General features: G+C 34.4%; 1 protein-coding gene across 5 annotated transcripts in view; it reads left to right on the plus strand.

The window, feature by feature from the left end:
* Window positions 1–17,890, plus strand: part of PHF14 (PHD finger protein 14) — a 208,379-nt gene that overhangs the window by 48,364 nt on the left and 142,125 nt on the right. For all 5 annotated transcript variants that reach the window (XM_032643190.1, XM_032643188.1, XM_032643189.1 and 2 more), the window contains exons 8-13: window positions 3,384–3,530; window positions 4,332–4,602; window positions 4,911–5,017; window positions 6,158–6,253; window positions 8,104–8,207; window positions 10,705–10,836. In XM_032643190.1, the coding sequence (XP_032499081.1) occupies window positions 3,384–3,530; window positions 4,332–4,602; window positions 4,911–5,017; window positions 6,158–6,253; window positions 8,104–8,207; window positions 10,705–10,836 (857 nt within the window). The remainder of the gene's footprint in view (window positions 1–3,383; window positions 3,531–4,331; window positions 4,603–4,910; window positions 5,018–6,157; window positions 6,254–8,103; window positions 8,208–10,704; window positions 10,837–17,890) is intronic.

Below are 17,890 nucleotides of genomic sequence, written 5' to 3' on the forward strand. Positions count from 1 at the left end.
ATTAATTTGAGAATGTGTTCAGCTGCTCAGGTACAGGTACAAAATAGGGGAAGAGTTGGTGCCTTAGGTTTTGTCAAGCGAAGCTAGTTGAGGAAGAGAGGAACAAGCGAATCGATACGCCATGCAACGAAGTAATTAATTGATGGACCATGAAATAATCAGGTAAAGAGGGCAATCATGTGCATGGGCTCTTGGACAGTCAGAAGAGAGAAAGTCCATACATTGGAGACCTGAAAGGTGTTAAAAACTTGTTTGAGTCTTAGAGAGAGTGATCAGGAAAGATAAAAGATGATGCTCAGAGGGCTTCCCTGGTGGCGCACTGGTTGAGAGTCTGCTTGCTGATGCAGGGGACGCGGGTTCGTGCCCCGGTCTGGGAGGATCCCACATGCCGCAGAGCGACTAGGCCTGTGAGCCATGGCCGCTGAGCCTGCGCATCCAGAGCCTGTGCTCTGCAACGGGAGAGGCCACAACAGTGAGAGGCCCACGTACTGCAAAAAAAAAAAAAAAAAAAAAGACAACCTTGAGTTGAGGGGCATTCCACTTTGTCACATTGCTCATAGTCCCCACCATTTACCCCGCATCCCCCCTCCCCCCCACCCCCATCATTACTTTTGTCTTATAATCTTCCAGCGTCTTTTAGGCCCCTTTGCACATTTACATTTACTGGTACTTTTTCTCAAGGCATTCATGTTTAAAACTCTTTGCCTTAGACCTACTGAATCACAATCTCCAGAGTTGGGCTTTTGTCATTTCTGTTTGGAAACATCCATAAGTAAATCTGATGACAGATAGTGGTTGAAAAAGATCTTAACTTTCTAGCAGTGGATCTTGGGTCAGCAACTTAACCTCTCTTGTTTTCAGTTTTCTATCCATATAATTGATATTAAAATAATAGAACCCACCTCATGTGGTAGTGTTATAGAGGATAAATGAGATAGTATGAAAAAAGGCACCTGTGCCTGGTACATGGTAGATATTCAGAAAAATGTTTTTCCGTTTCTATTTTCTATTGGGGAGTAGGATCTTGAAAGTTTCTCTAGGCAAGTTAAAGGGATATTCCAAGTCAACCAATGCCTTAATTAGGACACTATTTTGAATGGTTGAACAAAAGCAAATAGCCAGTGACTTAAAGAAGAAGTTGAATTCTTTCTACATTCCAGACTGATTTGATATTGGGGGAGTTTGGTTCCAGGGACCAGGTGCCTTCCTACTTGTTGCTTCATCTTCCCTTAGTCTGTCGCACTTTCTTACATGGTCAGAGATGGTTTATCACACCTTGACTGGGTTCCACCCCATTGGAAGGAAGGAAGAAAAGGTTAAGAGTAGGCAATTTCCTTTCAAAGGTATGGTTAGGAAATTTCACAAACCTCATTGGCTGGAACTTATCACATGCCCATATCCAGATGCTGAGAGTCTGGAGCAGAGATTTTCTAGCAAGGTCGTCAAATACCCAGTAGAAACTCAGAAGATTCTAGTACTAAGGAGAAGAAGGAGAGGATAGATATCAGAAGACAGTGGTTTCTGTCACAGTTAATATTTGCTTGGTATATCTATTCCACTGTCTAAACAAGGTTAATCCCTTAGTCATTTTAGCCTTAGACTTAGGGTTTATTGTCTCCCAATCCCAAATAATGAAAACAAAAAAAAAATTACTTGGGCTACCTAGTCCCCTTCAGATACCCTTTTGACCAGAGATGACTGGTCTTTTTAGCGAGTCAGAGTCTAGGTCCTAATGCTTTAACTCATGTATTCAAGCATGAATCCTATCTCTGATAAGTCAATTTCAACCATACCTACTACTTTGAAACAGTAGAATAGTTCTCCAGATCATTTTGACTATGCTTCAATATGTTCTTTATTTCCATTAGCCTATTCTGTGACCAGGATGTAGAGTATGTTGTGAGAAAGCAACTGTGTGTGTGTGTGTGTATGTGTGTGTGCGCATGTTTTAATGCAATCTCCTGCCCATGTTTTTGTATTGTGTGCCTATATGAAGTGGTTATTATTAAATCTGTTTTACTAATGAGTTAACAGAGACCCAGAGATGTTTCACAACTTGTTTGAAGCCACAAAAATCAGTAAATGGTGGAGCCAGGATTTATCTCCAGGTTTTTATATTTCCAAATTCTGTGATCACAGTGTTCACAGTGCCATATTGTGACATCTTTGGATATCACACTACAGAACTGCATCATATACTTTTTTTTTTTTAATGTCAAGGACACTTTAGTTTTATTATTACGATGATTTCTCTTTTTGTACTTTCTCATTTGTTTCTTCTTTTCTTAGTGTCATCATTTCTCTTTGGGCTGTAAAACCCTACCTTACTAAGAGACCCTTTAACATAACTTAGATAAAAACCTACATGGATAGCTTATCTTTATTATTCTCTTTGGGACAGACCTAAAGAATGAACTGCCTGTTACTTTGCTGGCAATCACATTGCACATTACTTTTTTTGGCTACATATTTACAATTTATTTCTATTTTTGATAGTAGATTTCTTTTATTTTTGGTACCCTACTATTTATGAATAAAAAATGTACCCATTAAGGTAGTATAATGAAATATGACTGTGAGAGAGCTGTGTTTCCATCTGAGATTTTAGGGTTTCATGAAGAGTTAAAGGGACTATCTAAAGTGTTTTATTGACAAGGCCTGGCCTTCTTTTTTTTTTTTTTTTTGCGGTACGCTGGCCTCTCACTGTTGTGGCCTCTCCTGTTGCGGAGCACAGGCTCCAGACGCGCAGGCTTAGCGGCCGTGGCTCACGGGCCCAGCCGCTCCGCGGCATGTGGGATCTTCCCGGACTGGGGCACAAACCCATGTCCCCTGCATCAGCAGGTGGACTCTCAACCACTGTGCCACCAGGGAAGCCCCAGGCCTGGCCCTCTTAATCCATTTTTGTCCCAGGTGGAATCTGCCTGTGCATTTCTAGTCAATTAGAAATACCCTACTTATCTGTGTTGGCTAGTACTGTATTTTCTAGATATACTGTTGTTTTATAATATTAATCTATGTATGCATAACTTTAATATTTAATGATGAGTTCTACCTAAGATTATTGAAATCTTATTTGTTTTAAACCGTGATTATTTTTTTAGGTAACAAATATATCTAAATGGTAATACCTAAGATTTGATTTCAGTATTTTTAAATCCACAAGGCCCTTTAAAAAAAATTGCTAATTTGAACTTGATATATAGGATTAAGTTTCTAAAGCAGCAATTTTTATCATTATGTATAAAAATTACTTTTGTAATTTATTTTAGGAATAACCAACATTGTGGGCTATTCTTCTAAAAGGAAATATTATCTATTACTGTTTTTTTAATGACCCTTTGAAGTAAAAATGTTTACTTTTTCCCCCCTGTTTTTTGATATAGGATATAGCAGATCCATTTTTTGCTTATTGTAAGCAACATGCAGATAGGTTAGACAGAAAGTGGAAGAGAAAAAACTACTTGGCTCTACAATCCTATTGTAAAATGTCTTTACAAGAGAGAGAGAAGCAACTATCACCAGAAGCACAGGTATGGATGGGATTTATGCCAAAACTCATGTTTTTTTCTTTCAAGGTCATAGATTTCAGGGAATTCCCTGGAGGTCCAGTGGTTAGGACTCTACACTCTCACTGCTGAGGGCCTGGGTTTGATCCCTGGTCAGGGAACTAAGATCCCACAAGCCACACAGCACGGCCAAAAAAAAAAAAAAAATCAAGGTTATAAATTTCAGATCTCATGTGTGTTTGCCAATGACATGTGAAGTATAATTGTGAAATTTGGTTAGTTACCTAGGAAGTGGATTGTCATTAAGATAAATGGTGAGTGTAGTTTGTGGTTGAATATATTACTCGTCACCTAGTCAACAAAGCAGTCATTTGTAAAGCATGCTTCCAGTACATTAAAGAATATGGCTTAGAGGAAATTATTCTATCAGTGCAATATGTTGACCACATCTTTTTTCAGTCTGTTCTAATGTTCTTTTATGCAAAGAATTTGATTAGTTTGCCCATCATATAAAATGTATTTTTGTGTAAATTAAGTACATTTATGGAGACTAGTGCAAGGCTGGTTGAGAAGAGAAACTTCAGCTTAATCATATTAGTTTTTGACAATTCTGATCATAGACTAGGACAGTTGTTACTAGGGGTAGACCTGGTTTATTATAGCCTAAGAATTATACAGTATACCTTAAGGACTGTGGATAGATATAATTTGCCTTGATATGTGAAATTCTGGTTATCTTTACTTTTTCTAAATGTGGAAGTAAAAATCATAAGGAGTATGTTCCATTTTAGTATCTTTTAAAATTTGTATACATTTCTTTTATAGGCAAGGATCAATGCTCGGCTTCAGCAATATCGTGCCAAAGCAGAACTAGCTCGATCCACCAGACCCCAGGCCTGGGTTCCAAGGGAAAAATTGCCGAGACCACTCACTAGCAGTGCTTCGGCCATTCGTAAACTTATGCGGAAAGCAGAACTGATGGGGATCAGTACAGATATCTTCCCAGTGGACAATTCAGATACTAGTTCTAGTGTGGATGGAAGGAGAAAACATAAGCAACCTGCTCTCACTGCTGATTTTGTGAATTATTATTTTGGTCAGTATAGACACTGATTCATGCACGTTTTCATTGATGATAATTTGCCGATGGAGATTTCGATATGCTGTCAATTTTTAGAAATTTACTAGCAATGTTACATATATCAAGTAAAAGCATGTTTATTTTCCTAATAAGTTGTGGGTTGCTGTAAAATGCTAAGCTAATTTGTGAATAGAGTTAAAAGTGTTTTGAATGATGTAGATTTATCCATGTGATCATCCCTATGGCTAGCTTCTTCCTTTGTGTAATTTGTGTATCAGCTTTTATTTTCTACTAAAGTAAAATTGGATATTTAATTTAAATAGAGAGAAATATGCGCATGATTCAAATTCAAGAAAATATGGCTGAACAAAAGAATATAAAGGATAAATTAGAGAATGAACAAGAAAAGCTTCATGTGGAATATAATAAGGTAAGTTGGCTATAAAACAAACAACATATTACATCTTATTGATGATTTCTTTTGTGATTTTATAATGTTTTTATTTATGTTTTATTTTGAAATTCCTCTGGAGTTCTTACAGCTTGCCTACAATTCCGACCCCTCATTATTTTCATTACCATCATTAACACTTACTGAGTACTTTCTATGTGCCAGGCACAATTTTGAGCACTTTTACTTATATTAACTCATTTAATTCTGATTTCAGCTTTATAATATGGCTTAGGATTACTGCTCCCATTTTCAGAGGAGTAGACTGAGTCCTAAACAGGGGAAGTAATTTGCCCAGGCTCACATAGGTAGTCAAGTCATAGAGTTGGGCTTTGAAGCCCAGCAGTCTGACTCCATTCCTTATTCCTAACCACTGTACTATGGAACTTCTCTTTCTGAGTTGTAGAAAACTTTAAAACTTATTTTGAAATTACTGTTTTTTTCTTGAATTGTTTTGTTACTTTTGATTTAAAAAAAAACCTCCTAATTTAAATTTCCCTTCTACCCCTTCATTCTAAAGATGAGGAAGGTCAAAAAGAAATATATAAAAGCAAGTTGTGACTAACTTTTAGGTAATAAGTAACATGAGCATATAAAACCAGGATTGACTTACCGATAAATAATATTTTAAGTGATAAAAATGTTTGTAGGAAGTAAATTTCCAATAATCAACCACACTGTATTGAAAAGAGTACTGGGATTCAATTCAAAAGACCTAAGGATTCTTGCTAGTCTTATGATTTTAGCTAAGTTACAAAAACCTTGTGATCCTTAGTTTTCTCATTGGGAAAATGGTAGGAGTGCGTCTTGATAGACTCATAGGATTAATTAGCAGAACGTTTCTGAAATTATATAGTAAGCTATAATAGAATATATAAATGTAGGCATCATTATTATCATTAGTAAAAATGGTAACATAAAACAAAATGTTTACATTTTGTTGGTGCTGCTTAGATAATTGGAGACCCTCACTTTTCAGTGTATTGTACTTGAATGTGTTAAAAATATATGGACTATAAATATAGATATTTTGGGACATTTATTAATAAATTATTTACATTTTCACATATTTTACTGTATATTTTAATAGTTTACTAATTTGAATTATTTACATTGTAGCTGTGTGAATCTTTAGAAGAGCTACAAAACCTGAATGGAAAACTTCGAAGTGAAGGACAAGGAATATGGGCCTTACTAGGCAGAATCACAGGGCAGGTTAGTTTCTTTCCAATTGCTATCTCTTTCTCTTCTTGCTCTCTATATGATTTCAAAGATCAGAACTATAATACAACTGTCTCTTCACTAACTAAAGAATTCCGTTTAATCAGGGTCAACTAATCCTCTGGGATAATGATTCCTGCCTGCAGTACATCTAGAGCTTTGGAAGCTGCCTCCTGAGAACTTGTGGCTTAACTTGGTTGTTTTAACAGCTATCTTGTTTGCAGATTTTTTTATTTGCTCTAACTGATTGACCTGTCGTTTGTGATGAAGCTAAGATTTGAAGCATGAGTTACTTCTACCATATTCTTCTCCCTCTAATGTAGCGGTTTTAGATTCCTTGCCACATTTCTTCTGTCCTGTTCTTGTGCTATAATTAGTTCTTTTAAAAAAAATTTTTTTTGGACCGGGGGTGTGTGTAAAATTTAAACAGAAAACTGGAGAGATTTATTTTCATGTTGATTTGATTTTGAACTGCGTAAGAAATGGTTTTTGAAACTGTAATGTTAAAGTGTAGTTTTTCTCCTTCAGTAGCTATTATTGTAGTTACGAAAAAAATTAACTTTACCCTTGAACTTATTTAGCCTTTTATAGTTCTTGGTATTGAAAAGAAGAATCATTGCCAGTGGATTTCTTAGAATGCTTTTTTTTGATACTGTGTATATAATTCTTAAATTAAGAATTCATTTGAATAATTTCAGTTATTTTTTTAAGGATGATGAAGACTCATTGTGGTCCTTTCATTATGAAAATAGTTTTGTTTGTGAAGGAAGGTTTTCAAAGAACAGATACTTTTCATTGTACTTGTTTTAAAGGTTTACAAAGAGTCAAATTCATTAAACAATTTGTGTAGACATATTATTTTAGAAGGTAACGCATACTGATATGTATTGTGCCATGCTGGCTTTGAAGATGCTGCTTTTGTGAACAAGGTGTATATGGCTTATATTATAATGAATAACATAATATAAAAGGTGAGAATGAAGTTGCGTATGGAGAATTGACCTTTGTTTCTATTGATAGGTTGTTGATGAATTTTTGGAAGATTATGGTGTTTTATATTTTATATTTAGATAAGTTAATATTGAATGCAAGCCTATTATTTATTTGGCAAGCTAGCATTATCTTTTGGCTTGGTTTGCAAGTTTGTCTCATAAGAATTTCCTGTTTAGTATAGAACATTATCTACTATAAAAGAGCATTTTCATTTATTAAATCACTTGTAACAGAAGCGCATACATTTCCTTGTGCAAATGTAAAATACACAGCAGAAGTAGAATTCATTTGTACCACTTGCAGGACACTTTTTTCCAGTTGGTTAAACAGATGCCAGCCCACCGGGCCACTGAGAAGTGACTTTGATAGATGGTTGCTGTCTGGGAAGCCAGCATACTACTGATTAGTAGAAACCCAAAGAGAATCTACTTCACTTTGTGGAGAGTTTGGTCCAATAAGATAATTTTTCTAATTAACCTTTGGAGCACCAGTGTAGCTGGGTTGTTGAGGAAAATAAACGGCCTCAATATTCTTTTTGTCAAGTGTACTTTTTTTCTTTTAAGTTCTTAAATTCTTGTCCTTGTCTTTCATTTTTAAAGCTAAAGTAGAAGTTTAATTTTCATAATGTTTTAGTGGTCCACTGAAAATCGATGAAAGTGTGTTATTATAGGCTTCTAACGGCAGTGACTGAGACAAAAACTCATTTTAGTCCTTTTTGCCAATGTAAACGCTTGTAAAAGATTTCCCCCTCACAATTCTAGCATATTAGTTGACTTGAGCAGTGCATAGAGGAAAGTTGCTTTATATTTTTTCTTTAAAACAAAATAAACTGCATTTGTTCAAATCAATAGAAGTTGAACATACCGGCAATTTTGCGAGCACCCAAGGAGAGAAAACCAAGTAAAAAAGAAGGAGGCACACAAAAGACATCTACTCTTCCTGCAGTACTTTATAGGCAAGTAATGAAATTATGATAGATTAATATTGTGTATTTTTTTCATTTTTAAAAATATTATTTATTTTTGGCTGCATTGGGTCTCGGCTGCTGTGCTTGGGCCTCTCATTGCGGTGGCCTCTTTTGTTGAGGAGCACGGGCTCTAGGTGTGTGTGCTTCAGTAGTTGTGGCACACAGGCTCAGTAGTTGTGGCTTGCGGGCTCTAGAGCTCAGGCTCAGTAGTTGTGGTACACAAGCCTAGCTGCTCCGCGGCATGTGGGGTCCTCCCTGACTAGGGCCTGAACCCATGTCCCCTGCATTGGCAGGCGGGTTCTTAACCACTGTGCCACCAGGGAAGCCTTTGTGTATTTTTAAACTAATACTTTTTAGTAACAAGATGCTTCAGATATTTGTGAATGAATTACATTTATATTGGAATTTAAGTTAAATGCATTTGAAGTTCATTTTATTAAAACCATCAAAGATGTTTTCCAGATTGAATGATGATAGAAGAGATTTTGCTCCTCTTTTAATGACAAGCTAAATCACTTTTTGTATCCTTTAAGTAACTGGTGCTATGTGTGCATGTGCTATGTGTGCATATCCTCCATGGAAATGAACTCTCCTCTTTGGGGAATTGGAAAGTGACTTTAAATAATGTAGATGATTATTTTCTTAAATAGTTAAAATGATATGTTAGATAAATGGGCATTTATATTTTATTTTACTAGAATGAGTTTTAGAGGTTTACATGTGTTTTTAGGTAGTGATGGGTACTATAATATAGCTTGAATTACTGCCTTTGCACAGTGGTGGATAATGAAGATAAGTTTTAGATTTGAATCTGTCTACATTTTTTTCTCTCTTGGCTCAGTTGTAATAATTTCATTCTCCCAAATATTTTTGTTCTTGGCTCAGTATTTTACAGTATTCACCATTATAGCAATTTTACATAGTTATTAAGACTTCTTTCCATACTTCAGTAGGTTTGGATCTCACTATTTTTTCCATGTAACTGATGATATTGAGAAAAGTCTTGAAGATGCTAGTATATGTTTGTGTGTGTGTATACATACACAAATCTATTCACATACACAAGTATATGCTTATGTAAATTTATAAATATTCTCCCCACAACTTCTTCCTTTCTCAGAAATAGCAGCAGTAGCAACAATATCAATCTCTATAATTACTTTCTCTTCTTGATTGGAGGCTCTCTTCATGGGTAATAGCAGATAACTTCCTTGAACTGTGGAAGCCCACTAGTGTTTTAGTGTACTTTATGAAGACTAGCACATTCTCAGTCTAGCTTTTCCAAATAAAATTGGTTCATTTGGAACCGTCAGGCATATCACTTATGCTCCTGACTTTTTATCACTACAGTTCATTTTTATTTCAGGATATACTTTAAGTAATTTTCCGTTTTTACTCTGAGCAACTTTGAGACCCAGTACTGGTCGTTGTTGTCATTGTTGTATATGTGTGTATGTGATCTTTTTTTCTAGGATTATTTAAAAATTCAAACATCATTGCTGTTTCTGTATATATATGGCTCTTTTAGGTTCTCAACAACTTTTTCCTCAACCTTCACATTCTTAATATAAATATACCCTAGATTTTTAGGTCATAGTGTTTGTGCTCTCAGGAGTAGTTAACTTGTCCTTCTGCCCAAGAAAAGTTGGATTTCTTAAGAACAAACAAAAATGTAAAATAACAGTAACAGGGACTTTCCTGGTGGTCCAGTGGTTAAGACTTCGCCTTCCAACACAGGGGGTGCGGGTTCGATCCCTTGTCGGGGAGCTAAGATCCTACATATCTCGTGGCCAAAAAACCAAAACATAAAAAAAAAAAAAAACAAACCTGGAAGCAATATTGTAACAAATTCAATAAAGACTTTAAAAACGGTCCATATAGTAAACAAATAATGTAACATAACAGTAACAACAATAGTGAAACTTCCCATTGTTTATAATAAATAATCAATTGGTATATTTTTAAGACTCAAAGTCTGATTTTGTAAAGAGACTTATATATGTAGCTTATTTACATGTTGAAGGTTCTTTGAAAGATTTATAATTAATGGTAGAAAATAAACTGAATTTTGTTTGTAAAGTAACTGCTTTTGTAGTTTTAGAGACATAGAAAATTGAAAGCTTTTTTTGTTTAATAATTTGTTTCTAGAAAAAAATTGGTCTAATGTTAAATGGGTTTTAAAGTGATAATTAAAATTAAGATAAAGACAACGTTAACATAATTATCTAACATATGCTCTTCTCTGAAAAGTATGACACCAGCAATATTTAAATTTATACTAGATCCAGGCTATTTTTCTACATTCTCAAAAGTATATAGAACTAATAATTATTGACATTATAAAAAGACATGTTATGAAAAAATATTTGATTTCAATAAAAGAGAAAATACGGTGAAATTTTGAAATTTTAAAAATATGCTGTAAGTTAACTGTTCACTATGATGATAATTATTCTAATCCTTTATTTGCTGCCTTTATTCAAAGTTGTGGAATTTGTAAGAAGAACCATGATCAGCATCTTCTTTTATTGTGTGATACCTGTAAACTCCATTACCATCTTGGATGTCTGGACCCTCCTCTTACAAGGATGCCAAGAAAGACCAAAAACAGTTATTGGTAAGTAAAATGGAGAGGATTTAGATGTTAGAACTGCTTTGCTCTTAGTTTCAGCAGTGTAAATGTTATATCATATTGCTTCATATAAAGTTTTCAGTAAGTTTTTAATTGATATTTTTATAATTTTTTCCAATTTTATTGAGATATAATTGACAGTTAAAAATTGTGTAGTTTTAAAAATAAACAAATGGGACCTAGTGAAACTTAAAAGCTTTTGCACAGCAAAGGAAACCATAAACAAGATGAAAAGAGACAACCCTCAGAATGGGAGAAAACATTTGCAAATGAATCAACTGACAAAGGATTAATCTCCAAAATATACAAGCAGCTCATGCAGCAAAATATCAAAAAAACAAACAACCCAATCCAAAAATGGGCAGAAGACCTAAAAAGACATTTCTCCAAAGAAGATATACAGATTGCCAACAAACACATGAAAGAATGCTCAACATCATTAATCATTAGAGAAACGCAAATCAAAACTGCAATGTGATATCATCTTACACCGGTCAGAATGGCCATCATCAAAAAGTCTAGAAACAGTAAATGCTGGAGAGGGTGTGGAGAAAAGGGAAGCCTCTTGCCCTGTTGGTGGGAATGTAAATTGATACAGCCACTATGGAGAACAGTATGGAGGTTCCTTAAAAAACTAAAAATAGAGCTACCATATGATCCAGCAATCCCACTACTGGGCATATACCCTGAGAAAACCATAATTCAAAAAGTCATGTACCACAATGTTCATTGCAGCTCTATTTACAATAGACAGGACATGGAAGCAACCTAAGTGTCCATCAACAGATGAATGGATAAAGAAGATGTGGCACATATATACAATGGAATATTACTCAGCCATAAAAAGAAACGAAATTGAGTTATTTGTAGTGAGGTGGATGGACATAGAGTCTGTCATACAGAGTGAAGTAAGTCAGAAAGAGGAAAACAAATACCGTATGCTAACACATATATATGGAATCTAAAAAAAAAAAATGGTTATGAAGAACCTAGGGGCAGAACAGGAATAAAGACACAGACCTACTAGAGAATGGACTTGAGGATATGGGGAAGAGGAAGGGTAAGCTGTGACTAAGTGAGAGAGTGGCATGGACAGATATACACTACCAAACGTAAAACATAGCTAGTGGGAAGCAGCCGCATAGCACAGGGAGATCAGCTCGGTGCTCTGTGACCACCTAGAGGGGTGGGATAGGGAGGGTGGGAGGGAGGGAGACGAAGAGGGAAGAGATATGGGAACATATGTATAACTGATTCACTTTGTTATAAAGCAGAAACTAACACACCATTGTAAAGCAATTATACTCCAATAAAGATGTTAAAAAAAATTGTAGTTTTACGTTTTACAACCTAATGATTTGATATATATATGTATACATTATGAAGTAATCACCACAATCAAGCTAATTAGCATAGTCATCACCTCACAGAGTTACCATTTTTTTGTGGTGAGAACATTTCAGACATAAATATTTATTATAGCATTATATGAATAAAGATGTAGCAGTTTTTTGATAAATGAATTTTAAGTTAATTGAGGCTATTTTGGTATCTTAGCAATGGTTTCTTAAAACATGAATTCTGTTTATAATTCTCTTGCTTTATTATACATTTTTTTAAATGCTTTAATTTTGTTTTGAAATTGAATGAATTTATCAAGAATTTGCCTCCATATTCATGCTTTTATTTGTAATTTAGTATTTTATTTCTAAATTAGTGTCACTGAAGGCTTTACTTCTGGTACTTGTCATTTATGCTAGTTGTATATTTAAGTTCAGCCATTCTTTGCAAATCTAGAAACATTTGACATATGTTTCTGAATTATTTTTTCATTAACTTAGGCGTGTTGAATCACTACAGATGTTTGATAAAAGTTTATGATATTTATAAGTTTTATGCTTAATTTTAGTCCAAGCAAGAGACAGATGTTCAAATTCTAATAGATTGATTCCATACAGGAAGAATATAGGCCACGGAAAGCTTAGGAATGAACATGACTATTCTTTTTATACAAACTTTATACAAATTCTAGTTTTGGAAAAGACTGGACCCCAGCTTTTTAAATGGTAATCTATACAAAAAGGTGTGTATTCTTCAAACACATTAAAGCAAGTTTTCTGACCTCATTGTTTTATTTCATAAACCTACCTCTATTCATTTTATTGAGAAGCTCACATTCTTTCACCATTTTCACATGATTGCTTTTTCATAGTGTTCTTTTATCAGTTTGTCTTGAGCCAGTCATACTGATCAACTGTTTTTCTAATATAGTGGAATGTATTACTTTTGATACGTGTGTGATTTTGAAACCAGAATTTAAGAGAAACTTGCTGTCACTTATTAGAATGCCTGCAGTGTTAATAAACATCCTATGTGGGTTTCTAAATTGAAAGCCAGTTTGGTAGTCTCCAGGGCCAGGAAGCTTTGTCATGATCTTGGAAGTGTAGATATGCATTTCTCTTCTTAAATGAGGTTATTAATTTGTCTAATCCCACTGTGCTTGCAGAGCTTTGTTTTCCAGTGTGTAAGAGTTTCTGGAAGAATATCAGATGAAAGTGCATAGCCTGGGATGTTTTAGTGAAAGCTCCCCCCAGAGAACCTAAATTACTTAGGGTTCTATGCATTAGTTGCAATGTTTTAAAGTAAAAGTAGAAGCTAATATTGCAGCAAAGTGAAGTCTTCACTATCTTGTAGCTTCTAGTGATCAAATTTCCTTTGGCCTCTAAAGTCAACTTAGCTTTGTTTAGCAATTAATTGGATATATTACTTTTGGAGTAATTTTTGGAGAATATTTTTTTCTTCAGTGCTCTCAAATGTGGGAGGCAGTTTTTACTTTTTGCTTTTTAACATTTCCAGTTTATTTTTGAAATTATATTAAAGATGATAAATACTAAAAAAAACTTCACCTCCTACATACTTTACCATTAACTATGCTTTTTAGTTTACTTAAATCTTATATATATATGTTAGAAAAACCGTATAATGGTGTGCTACTACATCTTTTCCCCATTCTGTGCATGATAGCTTGAAATTGACCACAGGTAGGAGTATTCCTATCACAGAAATTGGCAAAAGCTACAAATTAGAACTTTTGCTCATATTTACCATCACACCGTTGCCTAATTTCTGCTTTAATCTCTACCTTAGTTTTCAGTCTTTTACTTAGGGAAAGAGGTCCTGTTACTGGGACCTTATTTCATGACTAAGCCCTAGTTTGGGGCTTAAATTTCTACAGAGCCCACTGGTATACATCTCTGATGTCACCAGTTTCTGCTTTTGCTATCTTTATGCTATGCAAGCCTGTGTTAACACGCTTACTGCTATATCCCCCTTATGTTTGCTGCCAGCTAGAATTACTATGCAGTATGTTGCTTTACTTCTCAAATACCATATTCTGCTTGATAGACTATTCTAAGCAACTAGTCCAGTCAATAGTCCAGTCTACTATTCTAAGCAAATAGTCCAGTCAAAGCTGGACTATTCTCTCCAGCTCTTTCTTCCAATAGCAGCACTGCTTTCCTGAAGATATTGGTTCTAGATCTGGATGCTTTCTGTTTGGTCCATTCCACAATAGTTCACAGCGCTATGCTGGACTGAGTTAAGACATGTGACAGGAAAGAAGAGATGGTTAAAGCTACAGAAGTGGTTATTGGTGGAGAATAGGGAACTTGAGTGAGTTCATGTTAGATAGACTTTTCAGTGAAATAGAAGTAGTCTTGAGAGGGGAAAGGACCTGGGATGATGATAATGGGGGCTTGAGAAGAGAGGAAATAGTTTGCACCAGGTACTGTGGGGAAAAAAATCAGAGATAACTGACTTGCTGAGGCTATATAGCAAGAATGTTCAGTGAATTTGTTTAGTAAGTGTGATTAATTGATTTTTCTCCAGTAATGCTGAGCTGACCAGGAGGAGGAGAGGGGAAAACCCAAGGACTTCTTAGGTTAGATTAGAGATGGGCAAATCAGATAAAGAAGAATGTTAGGTGAGTGAGGCATTTGGCAGGGGGTAGAGGGACTAGTAAAGGTGTAATCTAGGCTCTGTTTTGTTTATACCTACTCCCAGTGTTTGAAATGTATTTTGTTTCACTTTTAGTTTATGTTATCTTGGTTTGTTTTTTAAAATATATAATTTTGAACACTACCTTACATTCTTTCTAAGACAAGCCTGGTAAGGTATAAATAAATAGGGTTTGATTCGTTAGAGGAGTTCAAATAGTAAATACTTATTTTAATTTTGGGGTACTAATCTTATGTTTCCACCACCCATCTGATCAGAATTTGTCTTGCATTTTCTAATTATTTAAAGAATATTATGAAGAATATTACTTGACAGAGAATTGAGTGATATTACTTAAAAAATATTACTCAGCATAATGTCCTCAAGGTCCATCCATGAAAAAAACTGTGGTGTGAAATCTTTGAAGACTGAAAGAGGTAATTTGTAAAGAAAAAAACAGTAAATCATAAAGTATTTATAATATTTGGGAAATAGAGCGTTACTAGATTTATTACGTTTAAAAATTCATAAAATCATTTTTTCTTTTATCCTTTTATTCTCTGGATATACTTTTATTCTTTTAAGACAAAAAGAAGATATGTAGCACAAACCCTTCTATGAAGAATTTTGCAAGTAGTTTTTTCCCATGTTTTTCTTCATAATTTGTCTTCCCTTTCTCCCATTAACTCTTTTTTTAATTGAGATATAATTGACATTTAACATTTTATTAGTTTTAGGTGTACAACATAATGATTTGATATAGATATATTGTGAAGTAATTACCACATTAAGTTTAGTTGACATCCATCACCAAACAATTTTTGTTTTCTTGTGATGAGAACTTTTAAGATCTACTTTTTTAGCAACTTTCAAACATACAGTGTAGTATTATTAACTGTAGTCACCATACTGTACGTTACATCTCAGGACTTATTTATTTTGTAACTGGAAGTCTGTCCCTTTTGACCACCTTTACCCATTTTGCCCACTCCCTCCACTTGCCTCTGGCAACCACCTGTCCATTCTCTGTGAGTTTGTTTTTGTTTTTAATATTTCACATATAAGTGAGATTATACAGCATTTGCCTTGGACTTATTTCATTTAACATAATGTCCTCAAAGTCCATCCATGTTGTTGCAAATGCCAGGATTTTCTTCTTTTTTATGGCTGAATAATACTCTATTGTATATATAGACCACATTTTCTTTATCTGTTTATCTGTTGATGGACACAGGTTGTTTCCATGCCTTGGGTATTGTAAATAATGATGCAGTGAACATGGGAGTGCAGATATCTTTTCAAGATAGTGATTTCATTTGCTTTGGATAAATACCCAGAAGTGGAATTGCTCATATGATAGTTCCATTTTTAATTTTTTGAGGAATCTCCACACTGCTTTTCAGAGTGGCTGTACCAGTTTACATTCCCAACAGTACATGAGGTTTCCCTTTTTCCCATATTCTCAGCAGCACTTGTTATCCCTTGTCTTTTTTATGACAGTCATTCTAACAGGTCTGAGGTGATATCTCGTTGTAGTTTTGATTTGTATTTCCCTGATGTAGTTTTCTATAGGCACCTTTGAAGATTTCCCTCTAAAAAGTGGGGAAAGCACGGGAAAAGGCTTAGAAATAAGAAAAAAAAACTATGGTGTGAAATCTTTGAAGACCAAAAGAGGTAATTTATAAAGGAAAAAAAAGTAAATCATAAATTATTTATAATATTTGGGAAATAGAGTGTTACTGGATTTATTTAAAAATTCATAAAATCTTTTTTTCTTTGCCTTATGCAAATTATATTTTCTATAGATTAAATTAGTATTCTTCCTTGTTTTAGCATTATACAATAAAAAATATTTTACTTTAGTAATTAAGATTTTTAAAACCTCCTTAGGTAATTATTCTGAACATAAGTTATAGTGTAGGGTGCTGGGGATCAAGAAGGTACAGCAAATTGAGGAAAATCTCTTAGTATTTCAGTATGAAGGTACTGCTTTGGCATATATTCCTTACCTGAATTTTCATTATTTATACTTAAAAATCCATTTTTAATTAATGGAACTTTTTGATTACTTAAGGTTACCTTTAGTACTATGCATAGGAATTATAGATTTTATACATTCTCTTCCGTAATAGAATATATTAAGTAAAAATATACAGGATTAAGGTGAGTTTAGCTAAATTCATAGATAATAGCAGCTTAGTGGATTATTTTTTTTTCTATTTTTTAAATTAATTAATTTTTTAGTGGATTACTAAAAGAAGCCAGGTATGTGTTTTGATATTATGAAGGATAATTATGACTTTCCCCCCAATATATGCAATTCCATGGAATTGGACAGGCCATGGCTTTATCCTCAGTTATTATTTCTTAGGCTCTTGTGTACCGGTTAATGTAGCAGAGATGCTTTTTCATATCTTAAAGGCTATTTATAAGATGAGGACTATAGGGACTTCTCTGGCGGTCCAGTGGTTAAGACATCGCCTTCCAATGCAGGGGCAGGTTCGATCCCTGGTCATGGAGCTAAGATCCCACATGCCTTGTGGCCAAAAAACCAAAACATAAAACAAACAATATTGCAACAAATTCAATAAAGACTTTAGAAATGGTCCGTGTCAAACAAAAACAAAAACAAAAACAAAACAAACCAGAAACAATATTGTAAAAAATTCAATAAAGACTGTAGAAATGGTCCATGTCAAAACAAACAAACAAAAAGATGAGGACTATAGAGTTTAAAAGATTGCTGAGAGTTGCAGGTAGTGTTTTCATCTGTGTTGGCTTTTTGTACTGCAAGTATCATGTGGCAGTTGTCTTGAAATAGGAATAGATAAATTTCTGTTTGGCAGTTAACATTTTGTTTAGATTTTTCTGAGTTGTTCAGTGTTTTGTGGTTTTCAGAGCATAATATTACTATTATCTGAGTGCTCTAAAGCAAGTTTCTCAGTCACCTAAATGTATTACTTTTGGTGGGGGTGAGAATGAGCATGAGAAGTTGGAGAATGTACTGACAAAGGTTATAGTTACAAAATGAGAAACAGAGGGG

The sequence above is a fragment of the Phocoena sinus genome, chromosome 9, assembly GCF_008692025.1.
Source record: "Phocoena sinus isolate mPhoSin1 chromosome 9, mPhoSin1.pri, whole genome shotgun sequence".
Lineage (NCBI taxonomy): Eukaryota > Metazoa > Chordata > Mammalia > Artiodactyla > Phocoenidae > Phocoena > Phocoena sinus.